At 44.1% G+C, this 12,675-nt stretch overlaps 1 protein-coding gene across 3 annotated transcripts in view; it reads left to right on the top strand.

Moving 5' to 3' along the window:
- Positions 1–2,843: 2,843 nt before the first annotated feature.
- CTNND2 (catenin delta 2) overlaps positions 2,844–12,675 on the top strand; it is a 691,690-nt gene continuing 681,858 nt past the window's right edge. For all 3 annotated transcript variants that reach the window (XM_054816775.1, XM_054816773.1, XM_054816771.1), the window contains exon 1: positions 2,844–3,296. In XM_054816775.1, the coding sequence (XP_054672750.1) occupies positions 3,260–3,296 (37 nt within the window). In that variant the 5' untranslated portion in view covers positions 2,844–3,259. The remainder of the gene's footprint in view (positions 3,297–12,675) is intronic.

The following is a 12,675-nucleotide window of genomic DNA, read 5'->3' as shown; positions in this document are numbered from 1 at the left end:
GGCATTGGCTCTACCGGACCTGGGGAAAGCTTCTAGCAACTTCTCGCAGAAGCCACCTCTGTAGCCCTCCTTGCCATGCAAACCCAAAACAACAGGAGAGTCAACTTTTCTTCTTTCATGAGGGAAAGATTCAGATGGACAAACTATTAATTACTATATATTTGTTTACATATTTACTATTACAGTTTCTTGAATTGCTTAAGTAGGCTTCTCTAAATACTAATTTTCTCTCCTGTTGCTACAGTGCATCTTTGAGTAGATGAAAACAAGCATGCTTATTGTGAGGCTAGAGACAGCTGATAACTGAGCTGGCCTCAAGACAGCGCACGCAAAAATCTGCATTTAATCCTTCCCCAGGTAAGCAGCAAAGGTAAAATGAATAAAAGTTATGTAGGTGTAGTGGGTTGACCCTGGCTGCAGGCCAGGTGCCCACCAGAGCTGTTCTCTCACTCCCCTCATTCACTAAACGGGAGAAAAGGCATAACGAAATGCTTGTGGGTCGAGATAAGGACAGGGAGAGATCACTCACTAATTATCATCACGAGCAAAACAGACCGAACTTAGAGAGGGAATTCATCTAATTTATTACTAGGCAAAACAGAGTAGAGGAATGAGAAAATAAAATCAACTCTTAAAACACTTCCCCCCACCCCTCCTCCATCTTCCCAGGCTCAACTTCACTCCCGGCTTCAACCTCCTCCCCCTCAGCGGCACAGGGGGACGGGGAATGGGGGTTACGGTCAGTTCATCTCACGGTGTTTCTGCCGCTTCTTCATCCTCAGGGGGAGGACTCCTCTCATCGTTCCCCTGCTCCAGCATGGAGTCCCTCTCACGGGGTGCAGACCTTCAGGAGCAAACTGCTCCAGCGTGGGGTCCCCCACGGGGTCACAAGTCCTGCCAGCAAACCTGCCCTGGCATGGGCTCCCCTCTTCACGGGGCCACCGGTCCGGCCAGGAACTTGCTCCAGCGTGGGCTTCCCACGGGCCGCAGCCTCCTTCAGGTGCCTCCACCTGCTCCGATGTGGGGTCCTCCATGGGCTGCAGGTGGAATCTCTACACCCCCTCATCCTTCCTCCATGGGCTGCAGGGGGCAGCCTGCTTCACCATGGTCTTCACCACGGGCTGCAGGGGGATCTCTGCTCCGGCGCCTGGAGCTCTTCCTCCCCCTCCATCTGCACTGACCTTGGTGTCTGCAGAGTTTCTTACATCTTCTCACTCCTCTCTCCGGCTGCAAAAGCTCTCTCTCTCTAACTTGTTTTTTCCTTCTTAAATATGTTATCACAGAGGCGCTGATGGGCTTGGCCTTGGCCAGTGGCGGGTCCGTCTTGGAGCCGGCTGGCATTGGCTCTGTCAGACACAGGGGGAGCTTCTAGCAGCTTCTCACAGAAGCCACCCCTGTAGCCCCCCCCGCTACCAAAACCTTGCCACACAAACCCAACACAGTAGGGAAATAAAATAAAAGAAGACACCACAGGCAGAAAATAAGCCTTTCTGGCGCTGGACACAGCATGAGCAATGCAATTAAGAGAAGGCTCTCGAGAAACGAAACAAGGGTAACTTCACCTAAACCCCCAGTGAGGTGAAGCTCCCGCTTACAGGAGTGTTTGGGAAAGCTGCGAAAACGCCAAGCGAAAGGTGGCAGCAGCGAGTCGCTCTGCAACCCGACCGCGGCGGGAGCCCTACCGCTGTTGAGTCGGGCTAAACCCGCCCGCAGATACATCTTTCAAACCCGCCGCTGTTAATAAAGCGCCTGCTATGATTTATTCAGCCAACTACGCGGCCGTTCGGTAGCGGAACGGACGAGGTGTGACTGCCCGGGAGGATGAGAGCACGGGAGCCCACGCTCACCCGCGCCTTTTCCCGCGGGAGCGGCCAGCCGCCTCTCACACACCCGCAGGAGAGGCCGGTTTCGGCGGCGCGAAGCAGGTGCCGGGGGCCGTGGGTTCAGGCAGGCAAATAACCGGCTTGTAGGCGTTGCCCTGACGTCTCAGCCGAGTAAATGGCTTTCCCGATTGCTACGCTGATATTCAGATCGCTGCGAGCGTGAATTAGCAGTAATTGCCCCAGGCAATAAAAAGAAAAGAAAAAAATAAAATCGGTGTTTTTCCTCAGATACCAAAACTCCGCGCAGCAACTTAAAAGGATCAATGGAATGGCAACTTTCAGGTGAGTGCTGTAATTGCATTTCACACAAGTTTCTCAGTAAAGGGTTAAGCGCGTATAGGAGTAAACATGACTTCCATGTTCCTTACCCTCTTTGCTCGCAAGAAGACTTCTAAAAACATGGTAGACTTTCCACACAGGGTTCCCAAGGATGGGGAGAGAGAACCGAGGGAGAACCGAGCAGGGAAATAAGCTCTTGCTTCCCTGTTGCTTTTACCGTTTTGGTTAGCAGACCTCTAAGTTTCAGTCACCCAACCCAAGGCGGCAGGACCCTGCTGAGCGGCTGCTTCCCCCCCGCCCCGACGCCCGCCACCCCGCACCGGCTCCTCTCCCCCGGCCCAGGGCGCGCCCCTACACCGGCGCCCTCAGCCCGCCGCCCTGCCTCCCTCTCCCCCAGTAAACCAGAGCCCCACCGGCCGCGGGGGTTGGGGGGGGGAACGGGACACGGGGACGCGCCCCTCTGCGGCGAGGCCGCGGCTCCTCGAAGCGAGGCCGGGGTACCTGGCCCGGCCCCTCCCGGCGCAGGCGACGGCTCAGCGGGAGCGGGGCCGCCCGCCCCCATCCCCCCAGCGCCGGCTGCTCGGCCGCGGCGGGCGCGCTCCTGCTGGGGAGGGGACGGGGGAAGGGAGGGGCGGAGGCAGGCGGGGAGAGAGGGAGGGAGGCAGGGCGGGAGGGAGCGCGGCGGCAGATGCTGCGGCGGCGGCTGTGTCTCCTTCGGCCACATCCCGCGGCCGGTGCGCCCGCCAGGCGCGCTGCGCTACGGCGGCGCCGCGCAGCCTGCCCCAGCCGCCGCCGCCGCAGCGGCCCCGCACCTCGCCCGAGCGGCGGGGCGGTGGATGCCGAGCCCGCCTCGCCCCGGCAGCCAGCGGGCAGCTGTCCTGCGGCGGAGCCCCTCGGAGCCGGATCAGCGCGCTCGCACGGACACGGGGACACACGGGCGCACACGGGCACACACGCACGCCTGGGGGGGGGCAAGCCGAAGATGCTGCAGCTGGGCAAGGTCAGGACCTTGCGGTGAAGCCCGGGGCCGTCGCTCGCCCCCCCCCCCCCCCCATCTTTGCCTAGCGGACTGAGGATTTGCTGTTGGGTTTTGGTATATGTTTGGGAGAAAGCAGGCTGAACCGGCGACGATCGGTGAGTACGACAGGCACCGTAATGGTGCCAGGTTCCCCCCCACACACCCTTCCTGCTTGCGTGATATTTCTTCTTGGTGCGGGCTCCTGCACTGCTCCCCTCGGCGAGGCAGCCCGGCCGGGTTGGGCTGCTGGGGGCTGTGTTTGTGCCTTCAGCGGAGAGGTAACGAAGTGCGTTATTTTCCCTTGTTTCTTCCTCCCGCGCCTCCCCCCTCCCCATCTCTTTCCTCCCTTTCTTTCTATGTTAGTCGTTGCTTATGTAGGGCATCCGCGGCACCGTGTCTCCCGACGCCTTGCACTAATGTACTCGTTACGGCAATGAAGTCATGGGCCGGGGAGAAGGAGGAGGAGGAGGAAGGGGCCCGGGGACCCGCGGGCGGGGGGCAGTGCCCGGCCCTGCGCGGAGCCCGTGCGGGAGGTGCCGGCGCGATGGCCCGGGCCCTGGGGCGGCTCCGAGCGGCGGCTGCTGCGTGCGTGTGTGTGTCTCTGTGCGTGTGTGTGTGTATGTTCTTCCTTTGAAGCCACCGTCTGCGAAATCCTGCGCTCGAGGAGCGGGCGGAGGGGGGTGGGGAGGGGAGCCGCGATGTGCGCTGTGATGTTTCGTTGATCTATATTTAATGGCTGAAAGGAAAGATGCTTTTCTTTCCTTTACCCTTACCTTACTCTTATTCTGGTGTGTAATGTGCTTGCATCGATCGGTCAAAGCGTAGCTTCAGCTGAATCAAGTCACCACAGAGGAGGTGCAGCAGCAGCAGCACAGGCAGTACATGTAATACACAAATTCATCTGGCCGGCTCTCTTGGAGAAAAATAAAAAACCCCACACTGAAAAGGGATCATTTTAGAAACCATGTTAAATTTCTCCTGGAGGGACTGGGGGCACGAATATATGAAAGACTGGAATACAGGATCTTGTGCTGAGACATTTTCTTTCTCGTACTTTGAGTGTTAGGGTGTGCTTTGTTCAGATTTAGGGTGTCATGATTAACCCTCTGCATTATAGAAAAATATCCAAAACTTGCAGAAAATATTTAGAAATGTATAGGCCCCTTTAATAAACACCCAGCTGGTAACTTTATCGGCTGTAGTAACTGGTATTCGTGCCCCTTGAAACATGTATGCCTTTTTTATTGGCAATAACAAGATAAAGTAAAAACTTCATGTTGCAGTTTGATGGTCTGTATAGGTAGTCTGTATGTAAAGTGAAAACAGTGAGTTGGTCTGAGCTGTGGTTTGTAGCAAACCTCTCCATAGGGTACGTCAAGACTTAAGTACCTCGAGATAGCGAGAGGACTACCCAGAATTATATGGAGTTTATGTAAGTCTGCTGTGGGCTTTTGCAAAATCAAGAGAGAAAAATATTTTTGTCACCCTGTATTTCAGGATGTATTCATCCTGTCTTTAAAAAATGAACGGATTATCTAACTCATGTAGGCTGGGTTGATAATTTTCAAACAGCCTAGTTAGTTGGTTAGTGTGTAAATGACATGGCGTGAGAGAGTGAGGTGCAGGTCTCCAGGGAAAGCTGCTGCATATCCTGCTTTTGGGCCTCTGAGACTCAAATGGCTTTAGGGCTTTTGTGAGCCTATTTACCTTTACACAGGTTATCTGGGGAGGAGCCCCAACCCTAAACCCAAACCACCTAGGAAGACTGTGATACATAAGGAAAACTCAGCCATTCTGTGATGATCAAATACCCTTGTAAGAGTAATTCTGAGCCAAGTTGGTGGAGCTGTCTCTCTTCAGTCTGCGAATGACTTGACCCTGTGGGAGCCTTGACGGACTATCAGTCTGCATCCTGCAAAACTGCAGAGAACTCGCAGTAGATCATCCTCATTAGTAAAAAGTTGATTAATGGCTTGGGACTGCGTTGAATGTGATTATGTTGAGTGTTGTAGTACTGAAACAGGAGATAGCGTCTTGATCACGTTGTTCGGAGATGGTTTTTGCAGTCTGTTATATAAGAGAGGCTTGGGGAAAAAAAAAAAACGAGTAGCGGGCTGTGCTGTGTATATGTACCAAAGGAAATACCCCTCAAAGCTGCTGGTAGGAAGCAAAGTATTTATTTCTGAATGCCAGTTGCATGACTATTTGTGGATTGCAAGAAAGATGCTTTTGGGAGGCAACTCCAGCTTCGGTGGGAGTACTGTTTGTCAGGTACCTTAACGGACGTTAAAAGTGATAAATAGCTCATCAGTGACACGACTTTGTGACTTTTGCTGTGGTTTTTTGAGTAATGCTACTAAAATAATTTCATCCTCACATAATGAACTCTGACAGACAGCTGCACAAAATAGAAATAGTAGCAACTAAAAAAAAATGTTTGCATAATTCTCATTTGCATAATTTACCTTTGCTGATGGATGATATCGATTTAATGGTTGTGATTCAGTGTTAAGTATTTGTTTCTCAAGACACGTGTAAAATCAACTTATGCTACAAAGGGAGTGCCGGAGCAGCTTATTTTAAGGGTTTTAAGAAATGCATTTTTAGGTAGGGCTGTAGATTGGCATGTAAATGGAGCAGATAACAGAATCAGCAGAACTCATGAGTGTTAAATTTTGCACTAAATTTCAGATACATTTTCTATTTCATGGTTCAGTGTGATATGATTTTTAGAGCCTATCACTTGTGGAAATTCTAGCATATCTTTGTTAGGATTTCAAACATAGATTTCAACAATTCCTAGAAGCAACTGTTTTCAGGAGTATCAGCAAGATAGGGAAAATACATTATTACAGTACTCTTTACTTAAATAAGGACCTGTAGTTTTGATGCTTATTGATTGTGCTTGTAAGTCATAAAGAGTTTGATATTTCAAGTTACAGCTGAGATTTGACAAAAATGAAATTGATTGTTTCTCCCCTTTGAAGGTCTGAGTAAGATCTTATTACAGGACGCTTTTCAGATGCTTATTTAACTGTGCAATATTAAATTTAGTAGTCTAATTGTTAATAACATGTGAGTAAACAATAAACCTTAATGGAGGCAGCATTTTTAAATATGGTGCATTTATTTTTTAAATGACAGAATGACTCTGAAATAGGACTAAAACACATTTGCTTTTAATTAAGAGATTGATTCCCCCCCCCCCCCCCCCGACATTACACCTGCAAAAACATTTTTTTTCTTCCTTTTTTGATGGGGGCATGATGGGAAAAGTTATTTCTCTTATGCCAGTAGGAAATCTCCACACAGGATAGGTACGCAGTCTTCTGCCTATGCCCTGCAGAGCCACAGGACCCTTTGGCTAATGGCTGTTCTCTAGTTAGGCTCACTTGGAAAGAAGTCTGAATGCAGCGTGACGCACTGAAACCATTTCTTCGATCCCCTTGGAATGTGCTAACTCGGTGTCATGAATGGGTTGTAAAAGCAGATTGCCTGACCAGATTCTCTGGCAGTATGCTGGACAAAATTTAAGTTCAATAAAATTGAAAAGGAAATATGGTATCTGTTTATATGTAAACTGATAGCCATGTTAATAGATTTTTATTTTTTTTTTTTAGTTTCCAGTTTAGTGTGAAACTGAGAAATGGAGAAACATCTCATTATCTATGAGAGCAAGTATTTAATATTTGTTTAAATTGTTCTTGGCATGCTAACTTCTAGTGCATCCTTCCGGCTCTTAATCTGCCTGCTCTACTTTAGAAAATTCAATTATAGTAATAAGCAATAACTTCAAGAGACATAAAGCATGTCCTTTTGGCCACTGCCTATTTTATTGAAGTTTCTGGAAAAAAAACCAGGCTTCTAATGAAACTTTAAAACTTCATACTTCTCAAACCTACCAAAAAGGTGGTAACTTTTAAAATTTTGTATATAAAATAATCATGTTTGATGTTACATTTTATTATGGCTTATTACATTAGGCATAATAGTTCTACTGTATAGGAAACCATTATTTTCCACTTACTTTCATTCGTTTTGAGAAGCCACAAATATGCGAAGTCCACTTTGAGTAGTAACATCCAAAATCAAGAACATCTGAGAGCCAAAGGGGCTTTTCATAAATGGTTCTCTAGGGCAAGATTTTGCATTTCCCCCTCCTGTTTTTTATACCTCCCCCTCCCCCCTTTTTTTTTCTTGCCAAGTTTGCAATTGATTTCTTCATCTCCCAAAAATCTTCACAGTACAGCTATATACTTTTGGCCAAGAAAATTACTTCTGGAAACTGACAATAAAACTTTAATTTGTCTGCTTAGTGTAACATAAACGTATTCTTTTTTCAGTGATAGGTACTTTCTTGTGTCCTAATGCAGTCAATTATTGTTCAATTAAGTAACACCAAAATATCCCTTTAAGGCTGAATTTTTGAAGGGAGCCAAATGAAATTAGGCAGGTAGCATAAATAGGAATTCTGATGGGGTTCTTAATTGTTTTAAACCCGCTGGATGAGACTTAACTCTTACATGTTTATATCAGTTTAATTTATTTTAAATGTTTTGGGAAATAATTAGAAATAAATTTCAGTGTGGTGGTAGAAAATTGCTGTACCTTTTAGCACCACTAGGATTACTAAAACTTGTAGTAATCTGCGTTCTGTAAAGGTATATGCCTTTCATCACAACCAGCAGTTTGGAAGGGGGACTGGCAAGGGTCTTGTAGGTAACTCAAGGCTCCAGACAATGAATTTCAAGGAATGTATTGTATTTTAATTCCTGTTTCCCAAGAGAGTACTTCTACAATTTTTGAAGCTGGATATCTGAAAAGCAAGGAAATATGCATTGTATGTTGAAAACAGAACATATGAACCTTACAATTTTTGTTTATACGTTTCCACCAAAATACTGAAACTCAGGAGTGTGTGTATTTCTGGTATGTTAGCTGATCTACAGGTGTTTGTTTTGTTTTTTTAAAAATATTTACATTATTTTAGATTTATCCTAGGGAGGAGTCTAACTTCTCTGAAGATGACATACACAATTATGTGAATCAAGCTCTGGCATTCTGGTATTTTCTCCTAATGTATTTGGCTGGGTAGTAACCAGGTTTTTTTGAAAGCAGGTGGTTGTTGTCCCAGTCAAATTTGCTTGTTTAAAAATAATCGTTCCTCTTGCCAAGAGGCTGACTGTTGCTTTACCTGTTTGCCATATGGGAAGGCAAAAGCCTTTTCATGTGCATTTTTTGGCATGAAAAATGGCATGGCATTTGATATGGAGGTTCATATTCGGTGAAAAGCAGAGAGAGAAGGGAGAAGGCTAGGTTGGAGAAGGGTTATCTAAGGAAACAACAGCTTAAAGGTTTTCAGCAATGGAAATGGCTTAAGGTCAGACATGGAAAACCTGCCTTGTCTTGTGTTTTTAGAGAAATTGAGTTCTTTAAATAAACAGATACCTGAAAGCATTCTTAACACCATCTCTTTCTCACTTACATTTCTTACAAGAACTCAGGACAGCTTTCGAACACGCGTAATGGCATCATCTCATTTCTGAATGGCGCGATGCCTCTGAAAGTGAGATTCTGTGTGATCTAGAGGCTGAGGTCTCACGGAAAGTGGGAGTTGGGCTCCTAAATGGTGTAGATGCTAAATACAGAGTGGATAATCCAGTGAATTCTTGCAAATCAAAATCTAGGTCAGTCTATGAGCATTTTGACAAATTTTAACAAAATGATTAGTCATATTTGACACTTTCTGAATATTTCTGATGAAGAACCTGTATCCTTGATCGCCACATGATGGTAACCTGAACCTTCAGTTCAGTGCCTAGCCTTGTCTGACCTAATGTGCTTCGAAATGCAGTGAATGGAACAAAAAAGCTTTGGGTATTTAAAAAAAGTTTGTGCTTTAATGAAGGAGGTTGACAGTAAATGATGAATAGCATAGTTCTTGCTATTCTTACTGCAAATGGTTTTGAAGCTTGAGTTACAAGAACAATGTGACTTTATATGTGGATTTCCACTGCAGTGCTGATGTACATCATCTGGTGGTACAGGGGAAAACTTGGAAGTGACAGTACATCTCTTCTTTATAAGTATCAATAATATAGAAGGCCTAATGCATTCTCAAAATTTTTGTTAAAATTAAACCAACAGAAGACAGTTGGCTTCCGTTTTCTTTATTTCTGTCACTGAACCACGTTCATAGTATTAATGCCTAACAGAAGGATTTTTGAGTAACAGGGTTGGAAGTCCTGCTTAGGGATCACCAAGTTAATTCCCAAATGCCTCTCAACTATGTCTTTTCCAGAAGGTAAAGTTTGGTTCATTCTTGGAAAAACAGCATTTGTAATCTGGCACAGACCTTGTTAAGGATTAGCTACTACACATGCTTTTATTTTACTGATTACATACAGCATCCTATAGTTGAATGCATTTGAGTTGTGCAACACCATTTCCTCTTTTTCTCCTGTATAAATATGATGGTCCCTTAAAACTTTTTTAGGTTCACAAGTACATATTTTTGTTTGAAAGTGTTTCTTGGCAGCTTATTGCACTTATTTTCCACTTCTGACTTCTATTGTCTTTACAAAGAACAAGTAATGTATTGCACAAAGCCTCAAGGGTCTTGGGGGACTCTGACTTTAATCCCTTCAAAGAAGGATGGACAGGTTGAGCTTAATTAGAAACATGCATGTCTAATCAAAAGGTAAATTTAGAATTGCAAGTTTTAAGAACTGACATTAGAAACAGTCATGATACCAAGAAATCTTTTGCTTATAAATGGGGGCATTGAACAAAAGCCATAATATATCTGAGAAGCCTAATGCACTATTCGGTGAAGCAATTGTTTAATATTCTCAGGTAAATAGGTCTTTTTAGGATGTGTCCTTGCATGCTTTTTTCAATAAAACCAAATTCCAAAGCGTGCATTTCTGGTCAAATTAGGGAAGTTCGTTAGCCCAGCTCCACTGGGATCCTGTGCACTTAATTCTCAATGCTGGCTGTCATAATGAGCACTCGGAGGATGGGTAATGCTCCTCAGTTCAGAAAGGAACAGACATTTCCTTCTATTCTGCGTCAGCTTAGCATAGGTCTGCGCAGCAATTACTTTATGAGGATGAAATGCAAAGGTATGGTGTAAAACTTAACCTTTACATCTCTTCTTTGCCTTTTTGAGGTTGTTTTGATCAGTTGTCTTAAATGTCTCTGTAAATAATTTAATTAAAAGTAGCCAAGATTAATCAGCTTTGTAATTTTTACTTTTCTGTCTCTGAATCTAGGAGGTACAGTGCTTGTATAGGTCTTGCTGTCTGTTTTTTTTTTTTTTCCCCCAGTCTGTTTAGAGAGATGTGAATTTTTGGTAGCAATAAATATTTTTTCTATTTTATGTATGTTAATATAAAAAGACTTAAACTGAGCAGAGTAGACACCTGGTTTCGAATGGTAAAAACAAAATTCTAGACTTTGATTATGTTTTATGCCTTCAATTTAACTTAGAATGGCTAAAACTTTGTACAGTTAGCTTAAGTAAAGCAATTTAGTTTGATTTCCAAAATAAGATTTTTTTTTTAATTATTATTTTATCTTTTTAGCAAGTACAACATTAGTATTTGAGGAATATGCTATACCTGACACTTAATGCCAGCCAAGTGCCACATAAACTTGACCTACTTTTAGGACTTCGGGACATCTTGGATTTTTAAGATCTGGCATCTCTGACCTCGTGAACATGCTAGTGTCACTTCATTGGAAAGCCTACTGGGTAAAGTTACTTCAAAGAGCCTGATTTTCTTGTTTGTGTCTGAAATCCCTGTATATAATTTACTCACACCAGAACCGGCCGGCGAGGGGGAGCGGGGATTTCCTCTACAACGTTGCTCTGCCCACCGGAGTCCTCAGGCTGACATTGCTGATGGATTGCTCTGTCTGAGACTCTCTCAGCATGGTCTCCCCTCTAAAAATATCCATCGAGGAGCTACTTGGCTTTTGTGCTGGATCAGTGGTGACGACAATATTTCAGGTCCCCAAATGACAAATTGCTGGTGATCTATTGACAGAACAGACTTGGAGCAACGATGTTTGTCAAGGAGCCAAAGGCTCTGCAATATAAATTGCTTCTGCATTTTTTTTTTTTTTTTACCCTGTATCTAGTGTCCAAAGCAGAGAAAGAGATCTGGGATACTGTTAATAGCAAACCAAAACAAAAGTGTGGGGGAGGAAGACGGAGCCAGGAAGACAGGCTGGAAGGCACAATTGCTGTATTGTCAATGAATAGCAAAGATGATAATTCGATCTTTTAACATAGGCAGTTGAGCCAGTCTGATGATTTCTAGCAAATACTTTTAGAAATACATTTTCAGGAGAGTTTTATTTATAAAAGTGTATCAGATCTAATGGGACATCTTGCACAGATACAATAAGCAAAACACAGTTTGCACATGGTTACGAAATGCATATTCTACTCGTATGGTATAAGCAGGTATGGAATTAGTTGCACCTGTGTCAAATGTTAAAATTCCACTCTTGCATGTGTGTTATGTAACTTGGATATTAACCTCAAAAGCAATGTAATTTTGTATTTTCCTCCAGGCAATTGCCTCTTGTTGAATTTGGTAACAGAAATCCAACTGATTTAGCAGGAGGCCTGTGCTTTACAAGATGTACCTTAGTAAAAATATTTTTTTCTCTTTATTCAACCTTCTTTCACTTGACTCTTCAATAATTCAATAATCTGATGTTTGTCATGACACAGTTGTGGTTTTTTTTCTTTTTTTTTTTTAAAAAAAGAAAAGAAATTTACAGGTATTATAGTGTTACCAGAGTTTCAGGTGGGGGGAAAAAAATGGTGGAGGAGTGGGAAAGAGAAGGAAAAAATCAGAATGCTAGTTTGTTTAGCTAACTCATCTTACAGACATATCCTTCCTGACCTGTAGAACAGTGTAGTTCTGGAAGTATAGAGTTTGTTTACCTGATACTGTAGCATGCTTGTCAATAAATGGTATTGCTCTTCAGAAAGTCGTATAGACCTCTAAGCCAAGTAACTAAGATTATGGAAATATGTGTTCTTGGGAATGAAGCAATTATTTCTTCCCCTTCTGCTGTTTTTAAATTCACTTGTTCATAACATATTTAGCATGCCTTCAGTAAAATACCAGGACTGTAATAAAGAAGCAAGGACTCCCGATTTTTGAAGGGCTTAATATTCTCATAATAACATTTAAGTATCCATGCTTTTCAAATATTTTTCGGATAAATCTTTATTTCAACATGGTCTTTCGGTTCTACTTTGGATTTAGTAACTACATAGTATTGGCAGGTGGCCAAAAGTTAAGGGGTTTTGTCACATGGTTTTATTTAGGAGTGTCTAATTGGTAGTGCTATGCAATACAGTATATTTTTGCTTAACAAAAGAGAATGAGTGGTTGCTACAAAAAAGCTGAGTTGGCCAGGAGGAATGAGACAAGCTGAAAAGTGAAGCAGTCCCTAAAACTGAAATCTGAG

This window comes from Grus americana, chromosome 2 (genome assembly GCF_028858705.1).
Source record: "Grus americana isolate bGruAme1 chromosome 2, bGruAme1.mat, whole genome shotgun sequence".
Taxonomy (NCBI): domain Eukaryota; kingdom Metazoa; phylum Chordata; class Aves; order Gruiformes; family Gruidae; genus Grus; species Grus americana.
Note: the sequence above shows the minus strand (reverse complement) of the source record. Positions and strands in the feature narration are given on the sequence as shown.